The sequence below is a fragment of the Mirounga leonina genome, unplaced genomic scaffold, assembly GCF_011800145.1.
Source record: "Mirounga leonina isolate KUSES-001 unplaced genomic scaffold, KU_Mleo_1.0 Mir_199, whole genome shotgun sequence".
Taxonomy (NCBI): domain Eukaryota; kingdom Metazoa; phylum Chordata; class Mammalia; order Carnivora; family Phocidae; genus Mirounga; species Mirounga leonina.
In genome coordinates this window covers 9,213,056-9,237,356 of record NW_023270498.1, presented here as the reverse complement: position 1 = coordinate 9,237,356, position 24,301 = coordinate 9,213,056, and the positions used below count along the sequence as shown (strand labels likewise).

General features: G+C 41.2%; 1 protein-coding gene across 2 annotated transcripts in view; it reads right to left on the bottom strand.

Annotated features, from left to right (window-relative positions):
- LANCL2 (LanC like 2) overlaps positions 1-21,033 on the bottom strand; it is a 51,680-nt gene extending 30,647 nt beyond the window's left edge. Inside the window, exons 1-2 of one of the 2 annotated variants that reach the window (XM_035026494.1) lie at positions 20,777-21,033; positions 12,687-12,804 (exon numbers count right to left, since the gene is read on the bottom strand). In XM_035026494.1, the coding sequence (XP_034882385.1) occupies positions 12,687-12,804; positions 20,777-20,980 (322 nt within the window). In that variant the 5' untranslated portion in view covers positions 20,981-21,033. Of the gene's footprint in view, positions 1-12,686; positions 12,805-12,908; positions 12,999-20,776 lie in introns of those variants that run through there. The other variant, XM_035026495.1, reaches the window with a different exon arrangement.
- Between the last annotated feature and the right edge of the window lie 3,268 nt (positions 21,034-24,301).

Genomic DNA, 24,301 nt, shown 5'->3' with positions numbered 1-24,301 from the left:
AGAAAATTTATTTGAAGAAATAATAGCTGAAAACGTCCCTAAATTGGGGTAGAAAACAGAAAGCCAGATACAGGAGGCACAGAGAACCCTGAGCAAAATCAACAAAAGAAGGTCAATACCAAGACATACTGTAATTATATTTGCAAAACATATTGATAAACAAAAAAAATCTTAAAAGCAGCAAGACAAAAAAAGTCTTTAACTTACAAGGGAAACCCCATAAGGCTAGCAGGAGATTTTTTTTCAACAGAAACATGGCAAGCCAGATCAGAGTGGAATGATATATTCAACATGCTGAATGGGAAAAGTATGCAGCCAGGAATACTCTATCCAGCAAAGCTATCATTCAGACTAGGAGGAGAGATAAAGAGTTTTCCAGACAAACAAAAACTAAAACCACTAAACCAGCCCTGCAAGAAACATTAAAGGGGACTCTTTGAGTGGAAAGGAGAGACCAAAATTGAAAAAGACAAGAAAAGATCAGAAAAAAAATCTCTAGACAGAATAACAAAACAAGTAATAAAATGGCACTAAATACATTATCTATCAATAATTACTCTGAATATTTGTAAATGGACTAAATGCTCCAATCCACAGACAAAGAGTAACAGAATGCATTAAAAAAAAAAAAAAGACTCATCATATGCTGCCTACAAAAGACTAACTTTATTTCATTTAAATTCAAGTAGCCATCATTAGTTGTTGATGTAGTGTTCAATGATTCATTACCTGTGTATAACGCCTAGTGCTCATCACATCATGTGCCCTCCTTAATGCCCATCACCCAGTTACCCCACCCCCCCCCAACCTCCCTTTCCATAACCCTCAGTTTGTTTCCTGGAGTCCAGAGTCTCTCATGGTTTGTCTCCCTCTCTGATTTCTTCCCATTCAGTTTTCCCTCCCTTCCCCTATGATCCTCTGCACTAATTCTTATATTCCACATATAAGTGAAACCATATGATAATTGAAAAGACTCACTTTAGACCTAAAGTCACACGTACATTGAAAGTGAAGGGACGGGGGCGCCTGGGTGGCTCAGTTGGTTAAGCGACTGCCTTCAGCTCAGGTCATGATCCCAGAGTCCTGGGATCGAGTCCAGCATCGGGCTCCCTGCTCTGCGGGGAGCCTGCTTCTCCCTCTCCCACTCCCCCTGCTTGTGTTCCCTCTCTCGCTGTGTCTCTCTCTGTCAAATAAATAAAATCTTTAAAAAAAAAAAAAAAAAGAAAGAAAGAAAGTGAAGGGACGGAGAAATATTTATAATGCAAACAGATGACAAAAGAAAGCCAGAGTTAGCAATATTTATATCAGACAAACTAGATTTTAAACCAAAGACTGTAATAAGAGACAAAGAAGGACACTATAGGGTAGGAGTTAAGGTGGCAAAGGATTAGGGGGACCCTAAGCTTGTGTCGTCCCGCAAACACAGCTAGATATTTATCAAATCATTCTGAACACCCAAGAAATCAGTCAGAAGTCTGAGAGAACAAAAACCGCAAGTCTACAAGTAGAAAAGTGACCTCTTTTGGAAGTTAGGAGGTGCGGAGAGTTGAATTGGGAGAGATACAGCTATGGATACAGTTGCAGGGAGGAAGCCTACTTACAGAAGTTACCACAAAGTATTATAAGCAAAATCTGAACTTTTAGAGGTCTGCTACAGTGGGGAACATTAAGGTGCTCAGGTGTGAAGTGGGGCAGAATCCCAGGTGTGACACCGTTGTCCGAGGATCCCTTGGTTTGCAAGAATGGGTGGCGCCTAAGTGCTGCACTGTTCCCAGGCACTGGAGTATGGAAGCCAGCTGAGAACAGCGAGTGTTGGTGCCGGCTTTCTGCTCTGTTTGGACATAAATTTAGAAAGGCTGGGTGGTTGTGTGACCACTTTCCTGGCACGGCCCAGCAAATGGCAAAGGCATGGTGAGACCCTCCCCTGGAGGAACAGTATGGATCCACGCTAGAGAAGTCGATAAAATTTGGAGTTTTGAAACTCAGTTTTGCACCTGAGATAAAAAACCTCAGACACAGGCAAGGTGAACGTAGGGTTCTGATGAAAACAGGGGATACAAGAGTGATTGACTGTTCTTCTGCGAGGGCTCACTGAAAAGTGTGGGCATGAATTTTCACCTCCCAGGCTAGATAGTGGGATACTGCCATATTCATCCTACCCATCAGTGCTGAAAGCCTTCAGGGAGGAAAACAGCACCACCTAGTGGAGGCCGGAGCTGTTTACACCAAGCCCTGCACCCCTGTGCCCTGGAGGTGCATTTCCACTGAAACAAGTCAGCCTGAGATCTCCTCCAGAAGACCAGCACGAACAACTTGCCAGCACTAAGCTTCCTGATCATAGAGTGCCGCAAAGCTTGAGCTCTAGGGGTAAATAGGATCGAACTGCCTTTTTACTTTTATTACTTATTTTATTATTATTTTCGAATTATTTTCTTATTTTTTGATTCCTTCGTTTTTAATATTAATTTTAAATTTACTTATATGGATATACTTTATGCATATATTTTTTATTTTTTACTTTTATATTATATTATTTTATTTATTTTATGTTGGGATCTAGATCTTTTTAACAAGCAGACCAAAACACCCAGGATCTAGTTGCTTTGTTTCTGTTCTATTTTTCTTTATCTTTTATGGTTTTTTTCCCTTTCTTTCTTCTTTTCTAGACCAAAATGATGAGATGGAGAAATTCACCCCAAAAGAAAGGAAGTACAACTCATGGACAGAGATTTAATCAATACAGATATAATGTGTCTGAACTAGAATTTAAAACAATGATTATTAGGAGACTAGCTGGGCTTGAAAAAAAGCATAGAAGACACCAGACAATCACTTACTGCATAGATTAAAAAAAACTAAAATCTAGTCAGGCCAAAATTAAAAATGCTATAACCAAGACACAATCCCAAATGGAGGTCATAAAAACAAGGATGGATGAAGCAGAGGAGCAAATTAGTGATACTGAAGATAAAACTATGAAAAACAATGAATCTGAAAAAAAAAAAAAAAAAAGGGGAAAGAAAGGTAATGGACCACAAAGACAGACTTAGGGAACTCAGCAACTTACAAAAATATAATAATATTCGTATCATAGGAGTCCCAGAAGATGAAGAGAGAGAAAAAAGGGCAGATGGTTTATTCAAACAAATGATAGCTGAAACTTCCCTAATCTGGGGAAGGACACAGAACAGCAAAATCCAGGAAGCACAGAAAACACCCATGAAATTCAACAGAAGCTGACCATCGCCAAGGCATATCATAGTGAAAATCACAAAATACACAAACAAGGAAAGAATCCTGAAAGCAGCAAGGGGAAAAAAGTTCTTAACCTAAAAGGGAAGACACATCAGGTTCACAGCAGATCTGTCCACTGAAACCTGGCAGGCCAGAAAGCATTGGAAGGAAATATACAACGTGCTGAAGGAAAAAACCTGCACCCAAGAATTCTTTATCCAGCAAGACTGTCATTCAGAATAGGAGAGACAAAGACTTTCCCAGAAAAACAAAAACTAAAGGAGTTCGTGACGACTAAACCAGCCCTGAAAGAAATATTACAGGGGAATCTTTTGAGAGTGCGGGGGCGGGGGAGACCAAAAGCAACAAAGACTAGAAAGGATCAGAGAACATCACCAGAAACACCAACTCCATAGGTAAAAAAATGGCACTAAATTCATCTTTCAATAATCACTCTGAATGTAAATGGACTAATAAATGCTCCAATCAAAAGACATAGGGTGTGGGAATGGATTAAAAAAAAACAAGATCTATCTATAAGCTGCCTACAAGAGACTCATTTTAGACCTAAAGACACCTGCAGATGGAAAGTGAGAAATGAAGAACCATGTATCGTGCTAATAATGGGCATCAAAAGAAAGCTAGGAGTAGCCACACTTATATCAGACAAAATCGACTTTAAAATAAAAACTGTAACAAGAGATGAAGGGCACTATATCATAATGAAGGGATCTATATCCATCAAGAAGATATAACAATTACAAATATTTATGCCCCCAACTTGGAACACCCAAATATGTAAAACAATTAACAATAAACATAAAGAAACTCATTGATAACAATACAATAAAAGAAGGAGACTTTTAACACCCCACTTACAGCAATGGATACCTCATCTAAGCAGAAAATCAACAAAGAAACAATGGCTTTGAATAACACGCTGGATCAGATGAACTTAATAGATATTTTCAGAACATTTCATCCTAAAGCAGCAGAATACACATTCTTTGAGTTTACATGGAACATTCTCCAGAATAGATCATATACAGGGTCACAAATCAACCCTCAACAAGTACAAAAAGATTGAGATCATATCATGCATATTTTCAGACCACAATGCTATGAAACTGGAAGTCAATCACAAGAAAAAAATTGGAAAGACCACAAATACATGGAGGTTAAAGAACATCCTAGTAAAAAATGAATGGCTTAACCAGGAGATTAAAGAAAGAATAAAAAAATATACATGGAAGCAAATGAAAATGAAAAGACAACATTCAAAAACCTTTGGGACGCAGCAAAGACTAAGAGAGAAGTATATTGCAATACAGGCATACCTCAAGAAGCAAGAAAAGTCTCAAATATACACAAAAAAACCTTACACTTAAAGGAACTAGAAAAGGAATAGCAAATAAAGCCTAAAGCCAGCAGAAGAAGGAAAATAATAAACATGAGTGCAGAAATAAATGATACAGAAACAACAACAACAACAAAATCAGTAGAACAATTTAACAAAACTAAGAGCTGGTTCCTCGAGAGAATTAATAAAATTGATAAACCCCTTCAGAAAGAAAAGAGAAAGGACTCAAATACATAAAATCATGAATGAAAGCAGAGAGATCATAACTAACAACACAGAAATACAAACAACTATAAGAGAATACTATGAAAAATCATATGCCAACAAACTAGGCAACCTGGAAGAAATGGACAAAGTCCTAGAAACCTACAAACCAGCAAATCTAAAACAGGAAGAAATAGAAAATTTGAACAGACCAATAACCAGCAAAGAAACTGAATCAGTCATCAAAAATCTCCCAACACACAAAAGTCTTGGGCCAGACAGATTCCCAGGGGAATTCTACCAAACATTTAAATGTGAATACTCAAACTGTTCCTAAAAACAGAAATGGAAAGAAAAGTTCCATTCATTCTATGAAGCCAGCACTACCTTGATCCCAAAACCAGACAAAGACACTAAAAAGAATTACAGACCAGTATTCCTGATGAACATGGATACAGAAATTCTGAACAAGATACTAGCAAATCAAATCCAACAGTACATTAAAAGAATTATTCACCAAGATCAAGTGGGATCTATTCCTGGGCTGCAGAGGTGGTTCAATATTTGCAAATCAGTCAACACGATACACCTCATTAATAAAAGGATGAGAACCATGTGATCCTGTCAATAGATGCAGAAGCATTTGACAAAATGCAGCATCCATTCTGGATAAAAACCCTCAACAAAGTAGGGATAGATGGAACATACCCCACCATCATAAAGGCCATATATGAAAGACCCACAGCTAATATTATCCTCAATGGGGAAAAACTGAGAGCTTTTCCCCTACTGTCAGGAATAAGAGAGGGATTTCCTCTGTCCCCATTACTATTTAACATAGGACTGGCAATCTAAGCCTCAGCAATCAGAAAATAAAAATAAAAAGCATCCAAATTGCAAGGAAAAAGTCTAACTTTCACTCTTTGCAGATGACATAGAGAAACATCTATGTAGAAAATCCAAAAGATGGGGAACCTGGGTGGCTCAGTTGGTTAAGTGTCTGCCTTCAGCTCAGGTCATGATCCTGGAGTCCTGGGATCGAGCCCCATGCCGGGCTCCCTGCTCAGCGGAGAGTCTGCTTCTCCCTCTCACTCTGTGCACAGACTTGCTCTCTCTCTCTCTCTCTCTCTCAAATAAAGTCTTAAAAAAAAAAGAAAAAGAAAATCTGAAAGACTCCACCAAAAAATCGCTAGAACTAATACGTGCATTCATCAACATTGCAGAATATAAAATCAATGTGCACAAATCTATTGCATTTCTATACACCAATATCAAAGCAGCAGAAAAAGAAATCAGGGAATCGATCCCATGTGTAATTGCCCCCCCAATAAGATACCTAGGAATAAACCTAAGTAAAGTGATAAAACATTTGTATTCTGAAAACTATAGATCACTTATGAAATAAATTGAAAAGGATACAAAGAAATGGAAAGCTTTCCATGCTCAGGGACTGGAAGAACAAACATTGTTAAAATGTCTATGCTACCCAAAGCAATCTACATAGCACCAGCATTTTTCACAGAGCTAGGATAAGCAATATTAAAATGTGTATGGAACCAGAAAAGACCCCAAAGAGCCAAAGCAATTCTGATAAAGAAAAACAAAACTGGAGGTATCACTTATTCCAGATTTCAAGCTATTTTTGTGAGAGCTGAAACCGTAAGAATCCTAGAAGAGAATATAGGCAGTAAGTTGTGTGACATCAGCCATAGCAACTTCTTTCTAGGTATGTCTCCTGAAGCAAGGACAAAAGCAAAAATTAACTACTGGGACTACATCAAAATAAAAAGCTTCTGCACAGCAAAGGAAACAATCAACAAAACTAAAATGCAACCTATGGAATGGAAGAAGATACTTTCAAATGACATATGTGATAAAGGGCTATATCCAAAATATATAAGGAATTTATAAAACTCAACACCAAAAAGACAAACAATCCAATTAAAACATGGGCAGATTTTTGATAACGATGATGGGGAGAATAGAGGTCCCAGCAGAAACATGAACAGACATTTCTCCAAAGAAGACATCCAGATGGCCAACAAACACATGAAAAGATGTTCAACATCACTCATCATCAGGCAAATGCAAATCAAAACTATAATGAGATACCACCTCACACCTGTCAGAACGGATAAAATCAGTAACACAAGAGACAACAGATGCTGGTGAGGATGCGGAGAAAGGGCAACCCTCTTGCACTATTGGTGGGAATGCAAACTGTCACAGCCAATCGGGAGAACAGTATGTAGGTTTCTTAAGAAGTTAAAAAATAGAGCTACCCTACGACCCAGCAATTGCACTACGAGGTATTTACCCACAAGATACAGAAATACTAATTCAAAGGGATACATGCACCTCAAAGTTTACAGCAGTATTATGTATAATAGCCAAAATATGGACACACCCCAAGTGTCCATCAACTGATGAATAAAGAAGATGTGGTATACATATATACAAAGGAATGTTACTCAGCCATAAGAAGGAATGAGATCTTGTCACTTGCACTGACATGGATGGAGCTAGAGGGTATTATGTTAAGCAAAATAAGTCAGAGAAAGACATATGATTTCACACATAAGTGCAATTTAGCAAAAACAAAAAAACAAAGCAAACAAAGAAACAGACTTTTAACTACAGGGAACAAAGTGATGTTATCAGTAGGGAGGTCGGTGGGGGGTTACACCTATGGGTTACATAGGTGATGGGGATTAAGGAGGGCACTGGTTGTGATGAGCAGTGGGTGTTGTATGGAAATGTTGGATCACTATATTATATATCAAAACTAATATATTTTTTTTAAAGATTTTATTTATTTATTTGAGAGAGAGAATGAGAGACAGAGAGCACGAGAGGGAGGAGGGTCAGAGGGAGAAGCAGACCCCCTGCCGAGCAGGGAGCCCGATGCGGGACTCGATCCCGGGACTCCAGGATCATGACCTGAGCCAAAGGCAGTCGCTTAACCAACTGAGCCACCTAGGAGCCCCAAAACTAATATTATACTGTGTGTTAACTAACTGGAATTTAAATAAAAACAATAAAAAAAGGATTTCCATCTCTCTACTTACATTATTAATGTATTCTTACATGGTTCCTTTTCCACTAAAATGCTCAGCATTATTAATCACAGTATTTGAAAATTCCTGCTTTGATAATGTCAACATTCCTGCCGTATCTGATTCTGGGTCTGACGTTTACTTAAGTCACTTCAAACTGTTTTAATTCTACTTTACTTTTTTGCCTTTTAGTAGTCCTTGTGAATTTTTATTGCAAGGTCAACATAATGTACAGGGTAAAAGAAACTGCAGTAACCGGTCCTTTAGTAATGTGGTGGTAAGGAAAAGGGGAGGAGAAGCACTCGATGGTCCTATGATTAGGTCTCAGTCTTTTGGTGTGCCCCTGGGCTATGACCTTTACTAGTGCTTCTCAGTGTTTTCTTTCCTGTAGGTTGGACAGGACAGTTATAGGGGGCTGGAGTTGGGTACTTCCCTTCCCCCAGGGAAGTCTGGCTTCAATAAAACTCCAGTAGGTTAGGTTCTGGTAAAATAGTTTCTCCTGAGGGCCCATCTGGTGAAGAAAAACAATGTTCTCACATATTTCAAAATGGTTCCTCTTTCCTAGCCCTTCCAGAAGCACAAAGGGATTTTTCTCCAATCTCAGTGAGAACACTTGAAAAAGTGAAGAAGGGTCCTTATAACTGGGTCCATTTAGAGGCATTTAACTCTCATAACTGTTCACACTCAGCCTCCAGCAATTAATTAAAGTTTAAATTTCAGGGCGCCTGGGTGGCTCAGTCGTTAAGCGTCCGCCTTCGGCTCAGGTCATGATCCCAGGGTCCTGGGATCGAGCCCCGCATCGGACTCCCTGCTCCTCGGGGAGCCTGCTTCTCCCTCTCCCACTCCCCCTGCTTGTGTTCCCTCTTTCTCTGTGTCTCTCTCTGTCAAATAAATAAATAAAAATTTAAAAAAAGTTTAAATTTCTTATCCCCACACTCGTTCCCCACACTCGTTCCCATGGATGTTCCTTCGTGTGGCTCTCTGCTCCAGTAAATTGTGATTTTCTGTATCTCCCTATCTATCTCTCCTATTTTTGGTGTAGACATTTGCCCTATGACCTCACTTCGCTAATGGATCTAAGAATTGTTTATCTTTCAGTTTGTTCAGCTCTTTACTCTGCAGTGACAACTTCTAAACTCATTTCCCAGACCAGAAACTAGAGTTCTCTCTTCATTTTATGTTTTTTCATTTTTATGGTATTGCTGTGCTTTCTGTAGTGTCCGTTCCTTCTTCAGCCCCTTGTCATTTGGACTTTATTTCTGAAGTGATTTTTTCTTGTCCTTCAATTTCTTTTCTTAGTTCTTTCAGTTCTTATTTCACATCATCTTAGCGTCTTGCCGTCTCTTTTCCGGGTTCCTTTTATTTCTGCTTTGTGATATAATTGCTTAATTAAGTTCCAAAATTAATGTTGAAAATGCTGCAATTCTTCTCCACATTGTAATGGCATTTTCCTGGTGTTTTTTCTTCTTCCACTGACAAAATTTGATATTCCTTTGTTTCTAATATTACATATACAATTGAATTTTTTCTTAAGTTTGAATTAGGTGAATTTTTCAGGAGGACTCTCTAAAAGAGGGAAAATGTTAGGATAGCTTTCCCTGTTTTTTTAATCTCAAGGGCATCCTCTTCTTACTAAGTGACAGTTTATTTGTATATGGTGACTCGTGGTGACCAGATTTCCTTTGATTCTCATATCCTTATTTGTTTCACAAGAGTTCCTACCACTGACCCACTGACGTTTCCTTTTTGACTACACTACTAGCCAGTGCCACCAGGGATGAAGTTCCTGCCTCATAAAATAATCTCCTTTTTTAGAATAATGCTGTTTAAAAAAATTCTATAACCTCTGTTCCCTGTATGTTCTCCATACCATTTTTCTCTGCCTCTCTTCCTTGCCCACTTTGTGTTCAGATATGCCCTCAAAAATTCCCCCAGAGGGTGTGTGTCATCCTTCTGAGAATAATTATTTATTGATTTGGGAGAGGGGGAAGTGCAGAATACATTTTGCCACCAATGGGTCATTTGGCTTCCTCACCTGGACACCAGTGTCACTTTCTACAGTTATTCTGGATTCTATGTGTTTTTCATACATTATTATTCGGTGTATTCTCTATCTCACAATTTTGCTAAAAAAAATAATAAGTTGTGGGTGCTTCATTCATTCTTCTTATATTGTACAGTTTTAGGAGAAAAGATAGGAGGTATGGGTTTAAGTAGATTCCATAGTGCTACCTGAATCCCAAAGCCCTAAATATTATTATTATTATTTTTTTGGTTGTCAAATGATCCTTTATTGAAACATTTTCCTTTGTAGTTAACTAGCTGGGCATTCCACCGCACCACTGTTGATGTCATCTATGATGTCATGAGGGTGGCAGCCGTCAACATTGCAGCCCACAGACTGGGCAGTCCCCAGGATTTCTTTAATGGTTCCAGAGAGTTCTCTGGCTAAAGATCGGTGTCGCATCTGTCGGGCAATATTGACAATCTCATCAAAAGTGATATTTCCACTGTGCTTAATGTTTTTCTGCTTCTTTCTGTCTCTTGGTGGTTCCTTGAGGGCTTTGATAATCAGGGCAGAGGCAGAAGGTACCACTTCAATCTGGGCCTGTCTGTTCTGAATGGCCCTAAATATTATTTTTAACCATTCACACCAAATACCTCCATGATGGCTCAATCACTGATTCCAAAAGATGACAACAAATGGGGATTTTTAAGAAATAGTGATTCTTGGACTCCTCTGCCAGAGATCCTCATGTAATCATTCTGGGATGGAGGCTGATAATATGTTATTATAAAGCCCTCTGTTTCTGATGCATAGCTTATTTAGAACCTAATAATCATGGACTTCAAACCCCCATTTCAACAAGAAATGTTTTAAGTAAAAGACTTTTTAGGGGAAATCTGTGCTAATAATAACTATGTTATTTTTCCTTTAAAAATATCCTTCTTGGGGTGCCTGGGTGGTTCAGTCAGGTTGAGCATCTGCCTTCAGCTCAGGTCATGATCTCTGGGTCTGGGATTGAGTCCTGCATTAGGTTCCAGTCCTGTACTGGGATCCCTGCTCAGTGGGCTGTCTGCTTCTCCTCCTCCCTCTGCCCCTCCCCCCACCTCATGCTCGTTTTCTCTCTCTCAAATAAATAAAATCTTAAAATAAATAAATAAATAGAAGTAAAAATATCCTTCTTTGCTTTTTACTTCAAGTTAGCTAAAATTATCTTGGGTCTCCTGGGTGGCTCAGTCAGCTGAGCATCTGACTCTTGGTTTCAGCTCAGGTCATGATCTCAGGGTTGTGAGATTGAGCCTTGTATCAGGCTCTGCACTCAGCAGGGAGTCTGCTTGAGATTCTCTCTCTCTCTCCCCCCGCCCCTCCCCCCACTCGCAGGCACTCTCTCTCTAAAATAAATATTTCTTAAAAATCCTTCTTGCATTTTATTTCAAGTTAGCTAAAATTATCTAAATTTACATTTAAGGTAAATTTCTTTGGCTCAGTAAGTTGAACTAGCTCCATGTCTTTCTGAGTTTAATAGTTTTGAAAAATTTAATTTTAATGTCATTATGTAAATGTTGTATTCATAATAGGCAAATACAAATAAAGCATCACAGAAATAAATATAAAAATGAACACAAAAAAAGATCAGGGCCATTATGTTTGGCTGTGCACTGCAAAAGCAGGTATCAGTTCTCAGTAATTCTAACATGAATACTTATGTCTATGCTGTTCATTGACTACACTATAAAAACTTAACAAGGGCTGTACATTGATACATAAATTGTTATTAGCAGTAACCATAATGCAGTCTAATCTCTCAGAAGAAGGTCTTTTATTTCTTTTATACTCCCTAAATTATTATTACAATGTTTGGGCTATATGGTAAAATAGTAAGAATGTAAAGAATAGTTAAGACAAGATAATTTTGAAATTAAGTTTTTTGATGTAATGTGTATTACAGGTTGCTTATTCAATTATTATCACTAAATTCAAAAACAAAATCTTTATGTGTACAAATGAGTCAAATGAGTACAAGCAATAGGTTAAACAGTTTATGCATAATGGAGAAATCACATACTACAACTTGTCCCAAAGATCAAAGTAATAAAGGCAAACAAAAAACTGACCCTAAGGCAAGTTTTCTCTTATTATGCATTTTCATAGATACCCATATATTAGGTCAAATACATAATGCTATAAAAATATGACATACTACATATCAAACTTCAAGCAGAAAATATTTCTTAGAAATAAAACTCCAAAGCACTCATCACTGAAGAAGTTCAAGATATCACTTAAAGGGTATAAAACTTTACTATTTTCTTTTTTTTTTATTCTTATGTTAATCCCCATACATTACATCATTAGTTTTAGATGAAGTGTTCCATGATTCATTGTTTGTGCATAACACCCAGTGCTCCATGCAGAATGTGCCCTCCTCAATACCCACCGCGAGGCTAACCCATCCTCCCACCCCCCTCCCCTCTAGAACCCTCAGTTTGTTTTTCAGAGTCCATCGTCTCTCATGGTTCGTCTACCCCTCCGATTTCCCCCGCTTCATTCTTCCCCTCCCACTACCTTCTTCTTCTTTTTTTTTTTCTTAACATATATTGCATTATTTGTTTCAGAGGTACAGATCTGAGATTCAACAGTCTTGCACAATTCACAGCGCTTACCAGAGCACATACCCTCCCCAGTGTCTATCACCCAGTCACCCCATCCCTCCCACCCCACCCCCACTCCAAAACTTTACTATTTTCAAAAGAAAAATTTTAATTCAAGTCTTATAATTATAAATCCAAAATAGAACATACCAATTACTTGTATCCCACATTCTCACCTGTCCAACCAGTATAAGCAGAGCAATCATGTGGGTCAGCTGTCTTCAGCCCCTCCTCCATTTGCTGTAGAAGATCTTTGATTTTGGTCTGGATTCGCCTTGTGAAATTATGAATGATCTGAGAACCAAAAGAATACAGAAATTTATATTGTGTAAGAATAGAGCAATATTATAATAAATACTTAAATAACCTCAGAACGTAAGAGGTAGAGATTATATTACCTGGCCCTTTTCGATGCTTCATTGGTGTCTACCTTGATTTTATAAGGTAAGTTTTTAAATGAGGTAATGCCCTATATGGACTATAGGCATTGGTAGGATTACAAAAAATAAGTTGTAGAAACCAAAGGAAATAAAAATTAAAAAAAAAAGATAGATTTGACTACACAAACATGTTAACTTCCGTAAGTTAAAGAATGTAAGAAAGATGGCTTAAAAATTAATGACAAGGGGGAAACATCTGCAATATAAAACATTATAAGTAAAAAAAGACCACAATATAGAAATAGACCTAAAATTATCAAGGTACCTTACAAAAAGAAAAATATGAAATGACAAACATATGAAAAATGTTAAATTACTTAGCAATTAATGAAATGCAAATAAATATAAGTACCATAGTTTGCCTTATCATATTAACAAATAATAAAAAAATTTAAAAATATTAAGTCCCAAGGCTGCTAAGAGCTATAGAAACAAGTATTCTTATTCACCAGTAGCCTTTCTCCAGAGAAATTTAGCAGCTTCTTAAATAAGTAGTTGACAGTATTCAAATTTTTTTTTTAAAGATTTTATTTACTTATTTAACAGAGAAAAAGACAGCGAGAGAGGGAACACAAGCAGGGGGAGCAGGAGGGAGAAGCAGGCTTCCCACCGAGCAGGGAGCCTGATGTGGGGCTCGATCCCAGGACCCTGGGATCATGACCTGAGCCGAAGACAGACGCTTATTGACTGAGCCACCCAGGCGCCCCAACAGTGTTCAGATTTTTATGTCTTTGATGATTTCTGAAAGATCTAGCTGCCAGAGAAACTGCTGAGATATATTAAAATCCATGACTATGATTGTGGAATTTTCTATTTAACCCTTTATTATTTTTTGCTTTCATGTATTTTGTAGTTCTGTTATTAGACACAAATTTATGACTGTGCGTCTTACTGACAGACTGACTTGTTATAAAAATGTCCCTCTATGAGACTACAGAGAAAATGTTTTTGTGTTACCACACAGTTTAGGGCTTTCAAGCACATTTTCCTGAAATTTGGGATTCTAGACTAAAAGCAAACCTTAGGAATTAAGTTACAATTGTATACATTGTATTAAGTCCAGAGAGGTTTACTTAACCCTGGAGGTATGTGTTTACTGGGTGGCTCAGTCGGTTAAGTGACTGCCTTCGGCTTAGGTCATGACCTGGGGGTCCTGGGATCGAGCCCCGCATCAGGCTCCCCCTGCTCCGCGGGGAGCCTGCTTCTCCCTCTGCTTCTGCCTGCCACTCCCCCTGCTTGTGCTCTATCAAATAAATAAATAAAATCTTTTAAAAAATTAAAAATAAAACAGGGAGACACTTCTGAATTGTATAACTGAAGAGTAACAGGCTTATCTTTTTCATAGAGAAATCGATTTACATTCCAAAGACTTAAGAGTATGATATTTCTAATGAAACTCTCCCAGAAGGAGAAGGGAAGACAGTTGCCTCTTTTCCATTTGTAAAAGTTACGTTTCTTCATTATTTGCCTACAATACACAGACGTTGCATATGGAGGACATTTGACACACCTTTCATTGTGTTGCCCCACAGGGAAGACCTGAGACACATGGAACCACTCACTGGTTATAGTCTGTCTGATAAATAGTAAATCTCTGATCCAGAAACCTCTTGTGTACATTCAGGAAAAAATTAACAGATAAAGATCAAAGACCTAAACCAGGGTGATATCAGCATCACTGCAGCATTAGGATTTAGGCATCCCTTGTTTTTGTCCTCCCTTTAACAATAAAAATTAGGCATCCATCCACAAACAGAAGTGCTTTTGTGTGAGTTGTGGAACCCAGCTCCTTACACCAAGGGACCATGGGAGGTCTCGCCCAGCAGTCTATCAGGTAATAAGCAGAGATTTTGGTACTGGCTGTGGAACCTACAGGAGACTGGGAACTAGTTGTCGCCCCCGCCCCCCAAGCTGTGATCTGAGAGTGCATGCAGAACCCCGAGTTGAGCAATCACTTTCGGATCAGAAAATCTTTGGAGAAGTCCAGATTTTGAGAGGAAAAGTTCCAACAGTCCATTAGAGGAAAAAAAAATGAGTTTGTAAGCATTAAATTGGGAAAGAGCTTGTCTTTATCAGCATTACCGCTTCCCAAAGGTGGAACGGCATAGGGCTAAATAGATGGCCCATGTTTTCTCCCATAGGGAAAAGGGAGAGCCCTTGAGTGAATGCCCAGTTTTCAAATCTGTGCAGGACTCTGCTGAAGAGACTCATTCTTCTTTCATGGCATTCAGAGCATTACTGGGAGGGCTCTATGACTGGGGAGAAGAGGAAAATTGGGGCAGTAGCATATAAGATTCCCAGAGCAGAGCGCATGAAAGGGATACAGTTCCTGAAGATGTGTTCTGGAGTCAGACACATGTTAATGAAAAATCAAGGAAACATGACATACCCGAAATATCACAATAATCTTCCACTAACCAAACCCAAAGACATGAAAATGTATGATTTATCCAATAAAGAATTCAAAATAGCTGTCTTAAGGAAACTCAATGAGCTGCATCTGCCTTAGGCTCAGGTCATGATCCCAGGGTCCTGGGATCTAGCCCTGCACTGGGCTCCCTGCTCCACGGGAAGCCTGCTTCTCCCTCTCCCACTCCCTCTGCTTGTGTTCCCTCTCTCGCTGTCAGATGAATAAATAAAAATCTTAAAAAAATAAAAATTAAAAACAAAAAAAAGAAAATACAGAAAGAAAATGTAATGAAATCAGAAAAAGAACACATGACCAAAATGAGAAATTTAACAAAGAGATGGAAATCATAGAAAAGAATCAAAAATAAATTCTAGAGCTGAAGAATTTAATGAAATAGAAAACACAGCAAAGAGAATCAAAAGCAGAGTAGACCAAATAGAAGATAAAATCAGTGAGAAGATAGGAACTTCGAAACAACCCAGTCTGAAGACAAAAAAGGAAAAAAACATTAAAAAGAGTGAAGAAAGCCTATGTGATCTATAGGACACCTTCAAAACAAAACAACAATATCTGCACCAGTTCCACAAACAGAAGGGGGCAAAACCTTATTTAAAGAATGATAGCAGAGAACTTCCCAAACCCGGGAAAAGATCTGGACATAATAAATAGATCACCCCATTATTTTAATCTGAAATGTCCCTGTCTAAGACACATTATAATAAAACAATCAAAAATCAAACTGTAGGAGTGCTGACAACCCTGACTCCATCTTTGGCCCTCCATCTTGTTCTTCATGTTCACTTGATGACCTCTCTTGAAGCTACATGTTCTGGGCCCCTGGACGATTAACATACATACCTTAGAAATGCCCATCAAGGCCAGGATGGGGGGAGGCTTGCTTTGGCCTCCCATGAATCTGTTAGAGATAACATAGTCTCACCCCTTCCTGATGCACAGGTGGTGCCATAAGATGTAATTAAAGATTAACTGCCAATTAGATACAGGCAAGCCCTTTGAAATGCATGCAAACCCTCTGATCTCACTACAATGGCCTTCTGTGCATCCCCTCCCTCTATAAAATCTCTGGACTAATGTCTGGATCATTCTCCACCTGATCCCCCATCAGTAAGTTCCCCTGAATAAAACTCTGTAAACTGTATGAAGTCGCCTGCTTTGTTTCCCAGTCTCAAAGTCCCTTCTCCATTTGGGGGATGATGTAGGAAAGACGTCAGGGTTCGAAGCCGATGGCCAAGAAAGAATTCTTGAGACGTCTTCGGTGTAAAAAGGTGATTTTATTAAAGCACGGGGACAGGACCCATGGGCAGAAAGAGCTGCAAAGAGGTTGTGAGGGGTGGTGATTATACACCTACAAGTTGGGAGGAGGTTTATGGATAGCGTAAGTCTCTAAGGAATTTTGAAAACAAGGTTTTCAGGACCTTGAAGGGACTTAGCTATTGTTGGGAAAAGGTCATTTATTACCGTTTAATAAAACCTTAGTCCTGAGACCCTTCAGATGTATATCAGTGGGCCATATGCTTGGGGGATGATTGCCAACACATATCTTGCGGGATTTAGAGATAAAGAAAAATTTCTGAAGGAATTTTTATATGTTAAAGCAGACTTACGGGGGGTCGGGCTAAGTGGGCCTTTTGCCCTTAGCAAGGTGTTGACATTGAGGCAGTTGAGTCCCTAGAGGAATGTCACTGCCTGTTTCAAGGACTTGTCCGTGGGCTGTGAGTAATAAGGAAATTTAATAATTTCTTTTCTTTTTTTCTGTCTCTGTTTCCCACATCAGGGGATACTTTACTGTCCTTCTCCTACCTTCTAACACAACACAAAGAGAGAAACCTAGAGATAGCAAGAGAAAAGAGTATATATAACCTACAAAGAAACCTCCGATGGGATTTCTCAGCAGAAATCTACAGTCTAGGAGACTAGGATGATATATCCAAAGTGCTGGAATTCTGAGACATGATTACTGGGCACAGGTTTATCTACTTTGGGCTTCTTATTACCAAGGAACTAAAGATATTTGGGTCCATTGGTAAACAGGTTTACCACATTGAAAAAGCTACTATGAGGAAGAATATACTTCTAGAAATTGTGAAATGTATTCATAAAATAGCCAATTCACAGAATCCTTGTGGAACAGATAATCCGTAATTGTTTACTTCTTAGTTTTCACTAGAAATTAAGGTCCCTAAGGGTGAAGAATTCTAAACAATACATGTCATTTAAACTAATAGAAATAACAAGACTAAAAGGAAACAACTGTATTAAAAGTAGGTTAAGAAAAAGCACAATTTTTTTGGATAAGGAGAGATACGAAGAACATGTTTTTTGTTAAAGAAAAAAAGTGTAACTGTGTCCTACAGTAAAATGACTGGTTGTTCCAGGGTAAGAAAGAGGTAAAACCTGAATGGATGGGAAGGTTGTAGAAAAGGAGTCCTGGGAAAGGAATTTTCTGTGTGAGCAAGCAGGCTAAGACCGGAATGAATTTAAGTGTTTAAAGAATGAGTCTAAATATCAAAAGTACACATGCAAAATTAGAATCCGGTTTTCTCCCTGTTAAAAGGACAAACTTTTCTTGAAATATTGGTCTATAGAGAGGCTGTGAAAGGTTTGTCTTTACTTTTTAAGTAGTCTGCCCAGAAAGCAAAGATTCTGTGTCTTATCAAAGTAATTTTCTGTGCTTAAGTGTCGTCTGTATCAAGATTTTAATCACTTAGGAGAAGGGAGTCTTCAATATTTCTGAGTTAAATTTTGTTCTCAACTATGTAACCTTTTGGATTTGCCTTTAAAATCTCATGTTTCCACTTTGGTTATGTGAATCACTACTATTTCATAATGATCTATGATCCTATTTAGTCAAGTGCTCAAAATTTTTGACATTTTGACAACTTTCCAAAATCGAATTCTAAATGGTGTCTTTGCCATTATAACAACCTAGATTTCTCTGAGGGTCCCTGGAAAATCTCAAAGGATTTGTCTCTTACATTGTAAAAAATAGATGTAGAGCGAAATATGTTTATTTGGCATGTTAAATTACATGGGAAGCACTGACAAATAAGTGATGATAAACTTTCTTAGGGTATTAGGGCCCAAGAGGAGGCAACCCCAAGATGGGCCCCTTTGGCATAAACATTATTTTGAGTTAAAAGTAATCAAAACCCAGGGGTGGCTGGGTGGCTCAGATCACCCACTGGGTGGCCCTGGGATGGAACCCCGCATTGGGCTTCCTGCTCAGCAGGGAATCTGCGTCTCCTTATCCCTCTGTCGCCACACCCCACCCATGCTCTAAAATTAAATCTTTTTTTTTAAAGTAATCAAAACCCAGCAGATGCAGGAAAAGCTCTCTGCCTCCCCCACAACTGCCTAAATTTACATTGTAAAGGAGAGCCTGTAACGGGAAGAAAGCTAGTAAAAAAGACTCCCCTTTACCTAAGGAACTCATCTGCATAATATGGCAACTTTGTTTTTCCAAACATCCCCTTTCACTTCCTTGCTAATGGTCTTTCTCCCCCTTTGTGTCCTCAGCCCCCCCCCCCCCACCTCTCCTTAGCTCTTAAAAGCTTCCTGTTGCCTCATTATCTTTGGAATCTCCTGTCTGTATGGATTCCCTGCAAGTACACCTGTTAAATTTTATTTTCTCCTGTTAATCTCTTACGTGGGTTTGATTCTAAGTCCAGCTAGAAGGACCACAGGGCAAAGGAAGATCTTCCTCCTCAACAGGTGTATGTGTATGGATATATGTTCCAATATGACCAATTATCTTAAACTGTTTCACACCACAGAAATAACTACATTTCCTTATCAAATGAACTCTCATCACATCTTTAACTATGGCCATTTTTTAAGTCTTTTGTCATTTACAGTCATTGTTTTACTCTTATGCTTTTGCAAGTGTGCTTCATCTTCAGAGAGATACACAATGGTAAAAACTCTGGCAAGTAGTCTAGAATACAGATTTCACCTAACTTTAAGATCATAAAACCGAATTAGATAAGAATTTCCAGAACCAATGAAAAAACTGGACTCGAGCAGAACAAGAATTAACAACACGGGACTGAATGAACTGATGAGGATTATCATTTTTTTCTTACAACTTTTTCTTTGAAACGTTGCTGGTTCCTTAGTATTTTTTTCCCTCCAGATTTAAGAAACCTCCTCTCTTTACTCTTACGCTACTTGTGACTTACAGTAAAAATGCAAAATACATGGGGAACCAGGGAGGGGAACTGGGACTTGGAACACTTAGGTCGGTGAAAAAAACAATAACCTAACTGGTAAACGTCTGCTTTCACCAAACGTGAACAGTTACGCTGATGTTCACGTCTTCCCTTATTCCCACTTCTCCCCTACGAAATGAACGTTTGTTCAAATACCCCGTTTCAAAGTCCTGGGCACGCAGACAAGACCAATCCAAATGACACTACTGTTTATGAACAACGCTTTTTTGTTGTTGTTCCTCTGCCGTAAATCCCAAGGGCAGGGGACCAGGGGCCAGGCCTGACGATAAAACCGGTCTCAGGGAGACGAGGAACAGACTGTCAGGGGGTACGCTTGCAGCTCCAGAGGCTGGAGCGCGTGCGAGGGCCCCCGATAGAAAATAAATCTGCGGGCGCCTGGGTGGCTCAGTTGGTTGAGCGACTGCCTTCGGCTCAGGTCATGATCCTGGAGTCCCTGGATCGAGTCCCGCATCGGGCTCCCTGCTCGGCAGGGAGTCTGCTTCTCCCTCTGACCCTCCTCCCTCTCATGTACTCTCTTTCATTCTCAGTCTCTCAAATAAATAAATAAAATCTTTATAAAAAAATAATAAATAAATAAAGTTTCATTGGGCGCCTGGGTGGCTCAGTCGGTTGAGCGACTGCCTTCGGCTCAGGTCATGATCCTGGAGTCCCTGGATCGAGTCCCGCATCGGGCTCCCTGCTCGGCGGGAAGCCTGCTTCTCCCTCTGACTCTCTTTCCTCTCGTGCTCTCTCTCTCATTCTCTCTCTCTCAAATAAATAAATAAAATCTTTAAAAAAAAAAAGAAAAGAAAATAAATCTGCATGTCAACCGCCACCACAGCCCTGACATTCACTTCCACGTGCCAAGAAACAGAGGCTTCATCACTGTATTTCAAAGGCATGAGAGGCCAGGAGGCGCCTATCAAAAGGCAAGCTGTCAACAAAACAAATCCATAACCCTTCCTCCCGGAAGCAGGGCAACTTGCTAACAGAAAGCGCGCCCAGTCGCCGTTCTTCCCCGATTCCCTCGCGCTCCCAGGTTGGGACTCGCGCGGCGCCCGGCGCGGAGAGGTGACGTCAGCGCGCCTTGGGGGCGGGGCGGGGCGGGACGGGTGGACGCTACCATCGCCACCCCCCCCCCCACCTGGCGCGGCCCAAGGCTCGGCCAGCGCCGACCGCCGACTCACCTTTCCGTTGTTGTGAAAAGGGAGGCCAAGCTCGTCGGTGGTGGGTGGGGGGCGAGTACAGCCCGTCTCCTCGGCCGCCCCGGCGGCGAACACCGCGGAGGCAGCGGCCTCGTAGTCCGGGAAGGGGTTGGTGAACGCCCGCTCCTCCATCTCTGCTTCCCCGCCCAGATGGAACTTCAGTCTCTTTGACATGGTCTCGCCCATCTCAGCCGCGCGCTCTCCCCTGCCGCTGGCGCCGCGCGGCACGGCGAGCGGGCGGGGACAAACCTCCCGGCGAGGCGCTTCGATTCGAGCAACGCTCTGGGAGCCCGGGCGTGCTCCCGCCGCCGCCTCTCTCCGCGACCCTGCGCGGCCGGGGGTCGCCGGCTTCCTTCACGAAGGCTGCCAGCGGCAAGGACGAGCGGGGCTTCGGCGCGGGCAGGAGCCTCTCCGGGGGGCCGGCCTCGCAGCGGGGCGCCGGCACATCTGGCGGCAGCTGTTGTGCTGCACGTGGTGCCCCCACCCCGCCCGGACGCCGACTGGGCCGCCGATCCCCGGTGGCGCGGGCTCGGGTGAAGCTGCCCGGCCGGGAGCGCGCAGGCCGGAGCCTCCGCTGCGCTAGGCAGCTCAGAGTCCGCACACGCCTGGCCGCATCGCCCCTTCGCCGCCGCCGCCCGCTCTCAGGCTGCGGCCCCGCGGGGACAGGGGCCCGCGGCCTGCACAGCCGGTCCGCGGCGACGCGCACGGCAGGGCCGGCGTCCCCGGGCTCTGGAGTCGCTCCCGGGCTCGCCGCGCCCGGCTCCTCTTCTGCGTCCGAGACCCTCTCCAGATTTTCCAGAGCAAGCCGAAGGACCGCGCGTGGCGCTTCCCGCAGGAAAAGCCTGTCGAGAATAAGTCGCTGTCATTCAAGGTGTGTGCGGTGTGCAGACCAGGGAAAGCGCGTCCCTAGACGCGCCATCATCAGTCTGCATTTTCACCAGCCGACAGGTTCCGCCGATGTCCTCTGCCTCCGGTGCGCCAGCCACGCGAGCAACAGCAGCTCTTCGGTATCAAGGAAAAAAAAAAATTCTTCTAGAGAAAAGCATTTCAAAACAGCCTAAAACACTGCAAGGATAGTGTCTCCCAGGGGCAGGGGGGGAAACAGTCCCTCCTATTCATCACAGTTGGGAGGGGGTGTCTGGAGGAGGAGCCACAGGCCATTTTTTTTTTTTTCCCTTTTCACGTTTTATTTCAGTCCCTGTGTTTGAATAAACATGTCTTTGGTAACAGGAGGTAATGTTAATCATCTAAATATTTAATTGGCCTGAAAGATTCCTCTTTCTTAATTGCTCGGGAACATAACATGCATAGTAAAAGGACACAAATAAATCGTGCCATTTATGTAATCACAGTATGATTAACAACAGTCTTTGTTGGCTCTCTTTGTTCTTGTTGTCACTTTAATTATTTGGGACCAAATAGATGTAATGATTTCTCCTTGAGGAAAATATCTTATGCCCCCCACCCCCAATTAAATATTGATTGAATGCCAGATGATGCTAGGTGATGACGAATAGACATTAAAAAAGGTAATTTCTGCCCTTCGGGTTCCTACAGTTATGGGTGAGAAAGGTAAGGATTACAGCGTAGGAAGAGATTTTTTTTTCTTTTTTTATTCTGGAACCAAGCAAGATGCTTGAGTATAATAAAAAGTGACATGATAGAGGAAAACGGTATCAAACAGGAAGGGATCAATCCTCCTGCCTCTGGCCTGGCTCCCCACTGCATACTGTTGTCTCCCCCAACTGTTCATGTGAAACACCCCCTATGATGGGATGGCCACCAGCGATTACAGTGTAGGGGAACCTCATTTTAAAGGGATTACTCAGCATAACTATCCTCAGAGTTCAAGGAAACAACTGTATAACAGCGTGCCTATGTAGCTGCATCCCTTGAGGGCCTGCTCCACTTTCTGCTTCATTTCCTTGTCCTGGGGTCCAACCCTCAGTAAAGGAAATTTTCTTACTGCTCCCAATTTTCATGCTTCCACCTGGAGGAAATTTAATCCCCTAACTACTGATGTTCAGCTGCCTTAGGAACCACCCCTCTCCCACCTCAGGGACTTCACTAGACAAAATACCCCACAGCAGATATTCACCAAAGCCTGAGTTATTTAGACTAGGACACCACAGGCAGGTGGGGCAGAAACAGCCAGGGCTGGCTTTGCTATGGTGAGTCTGGTGACCTTTGCTGTCTCCTCAAACCCATTAGCTGTGAAGTGAAGATCGTTTTTCTCATTCTTAAAATGTGGTGGGTACCTGTGGACAACTGTTGGCAAGAACACAAACTTACACGGAGGACAACCAATATTTTCAAAGACTAAAAAAATGTAAAACCGATTTAAGGAGTTGCCTTCTTTTCCTAAATACTGTCTGATCTGCAGGTCTGCTGTTAGTGGAAATTTCACTTACACTGTTTTGCAGAGGAGCGGAAGATCTTTCTTCACCCTCCTGTTTCCTGGAGGCTCTTTAATACAGAAGATGCGGGGATCCGTTCTGCTGCCCTTTCAAGCTGCAGGACCGTCATCCTCCGGTGGCCACTCTTTAGTAGCATAAAGACTTGGGCCAGGGCCTTGAAATTACAACTTTTTATTCACTTAAGGCCAAACCAGATTCTTAGGGTGCCCTTCCCTACTCATCTATGTAAGTAAGGGGGGACAGTACAAGGATTAATGTCAAAAACAAATACCTACGAGTGGTGAGGACAATAGGCAATTCTTGACAAAGGAAACTAACTGGGAGAGGGGAACATCTGTGTTCACCTGGCTGAAACTAGGACACCACTCAAGGCTGGGCACTCTGAGAGGGTCCAGGGAGTGAGGCTTCCTCTTGTAGGAGATAGGTTTTCTTGAGAAAGTGAGCGGGGCTGCATGACAGGATCTTCCAGGTAGCGTGAATGTCGGGAGAGGGGTCAGGTGAAGGAGCATCTCTTGAGTACATGTGAAGGCCTAAGGTTTGGTTTGTTTGCTTGTGTTTTGATTTATTAAATATCTTTTTGTTTATTCTTCACGTGTGTGTCATATGGCAAGCTTCTAGATTTTTCTGTGTTCCTAAGCCACTGAGTGGGTCCTCCAGTCCTATCTATGTTTGCCAGAGCTGCCCAAGCCTCCATGATGAAGACCTTTCCTTTGGGTAGTACAAGGGGAAGCCCCAGTAGGCAGACTACCAAATTCTCCTCTTCTTACACAGCAGTTCCCTTTTGAGATTGTCCTACACTTTGTCCATACATCAGGGTCCAGGTTGTTGGCTTGTTGGGGAGGAAACAGGCTAGCCCAGGGGTATAGAGGGGAGATTGGCTTTACCCCTATTCTCTGTTGATACATAAGATGGTTTCTTCCAACTGTAAGCCATATATGCTCTACAGCTCTAATTTAAGACAAATTTGATCCCTTAAGCCAGTAACTGGTTCTCAAAGTATCATCAGGGACTTTTTGGGGGCAGCTGTAAGGCCAAAAGTGTTTTTTCTTTCTTTCTTTCTTTCTTTCTTTCTTTCTTTCTTTCTTTCTTT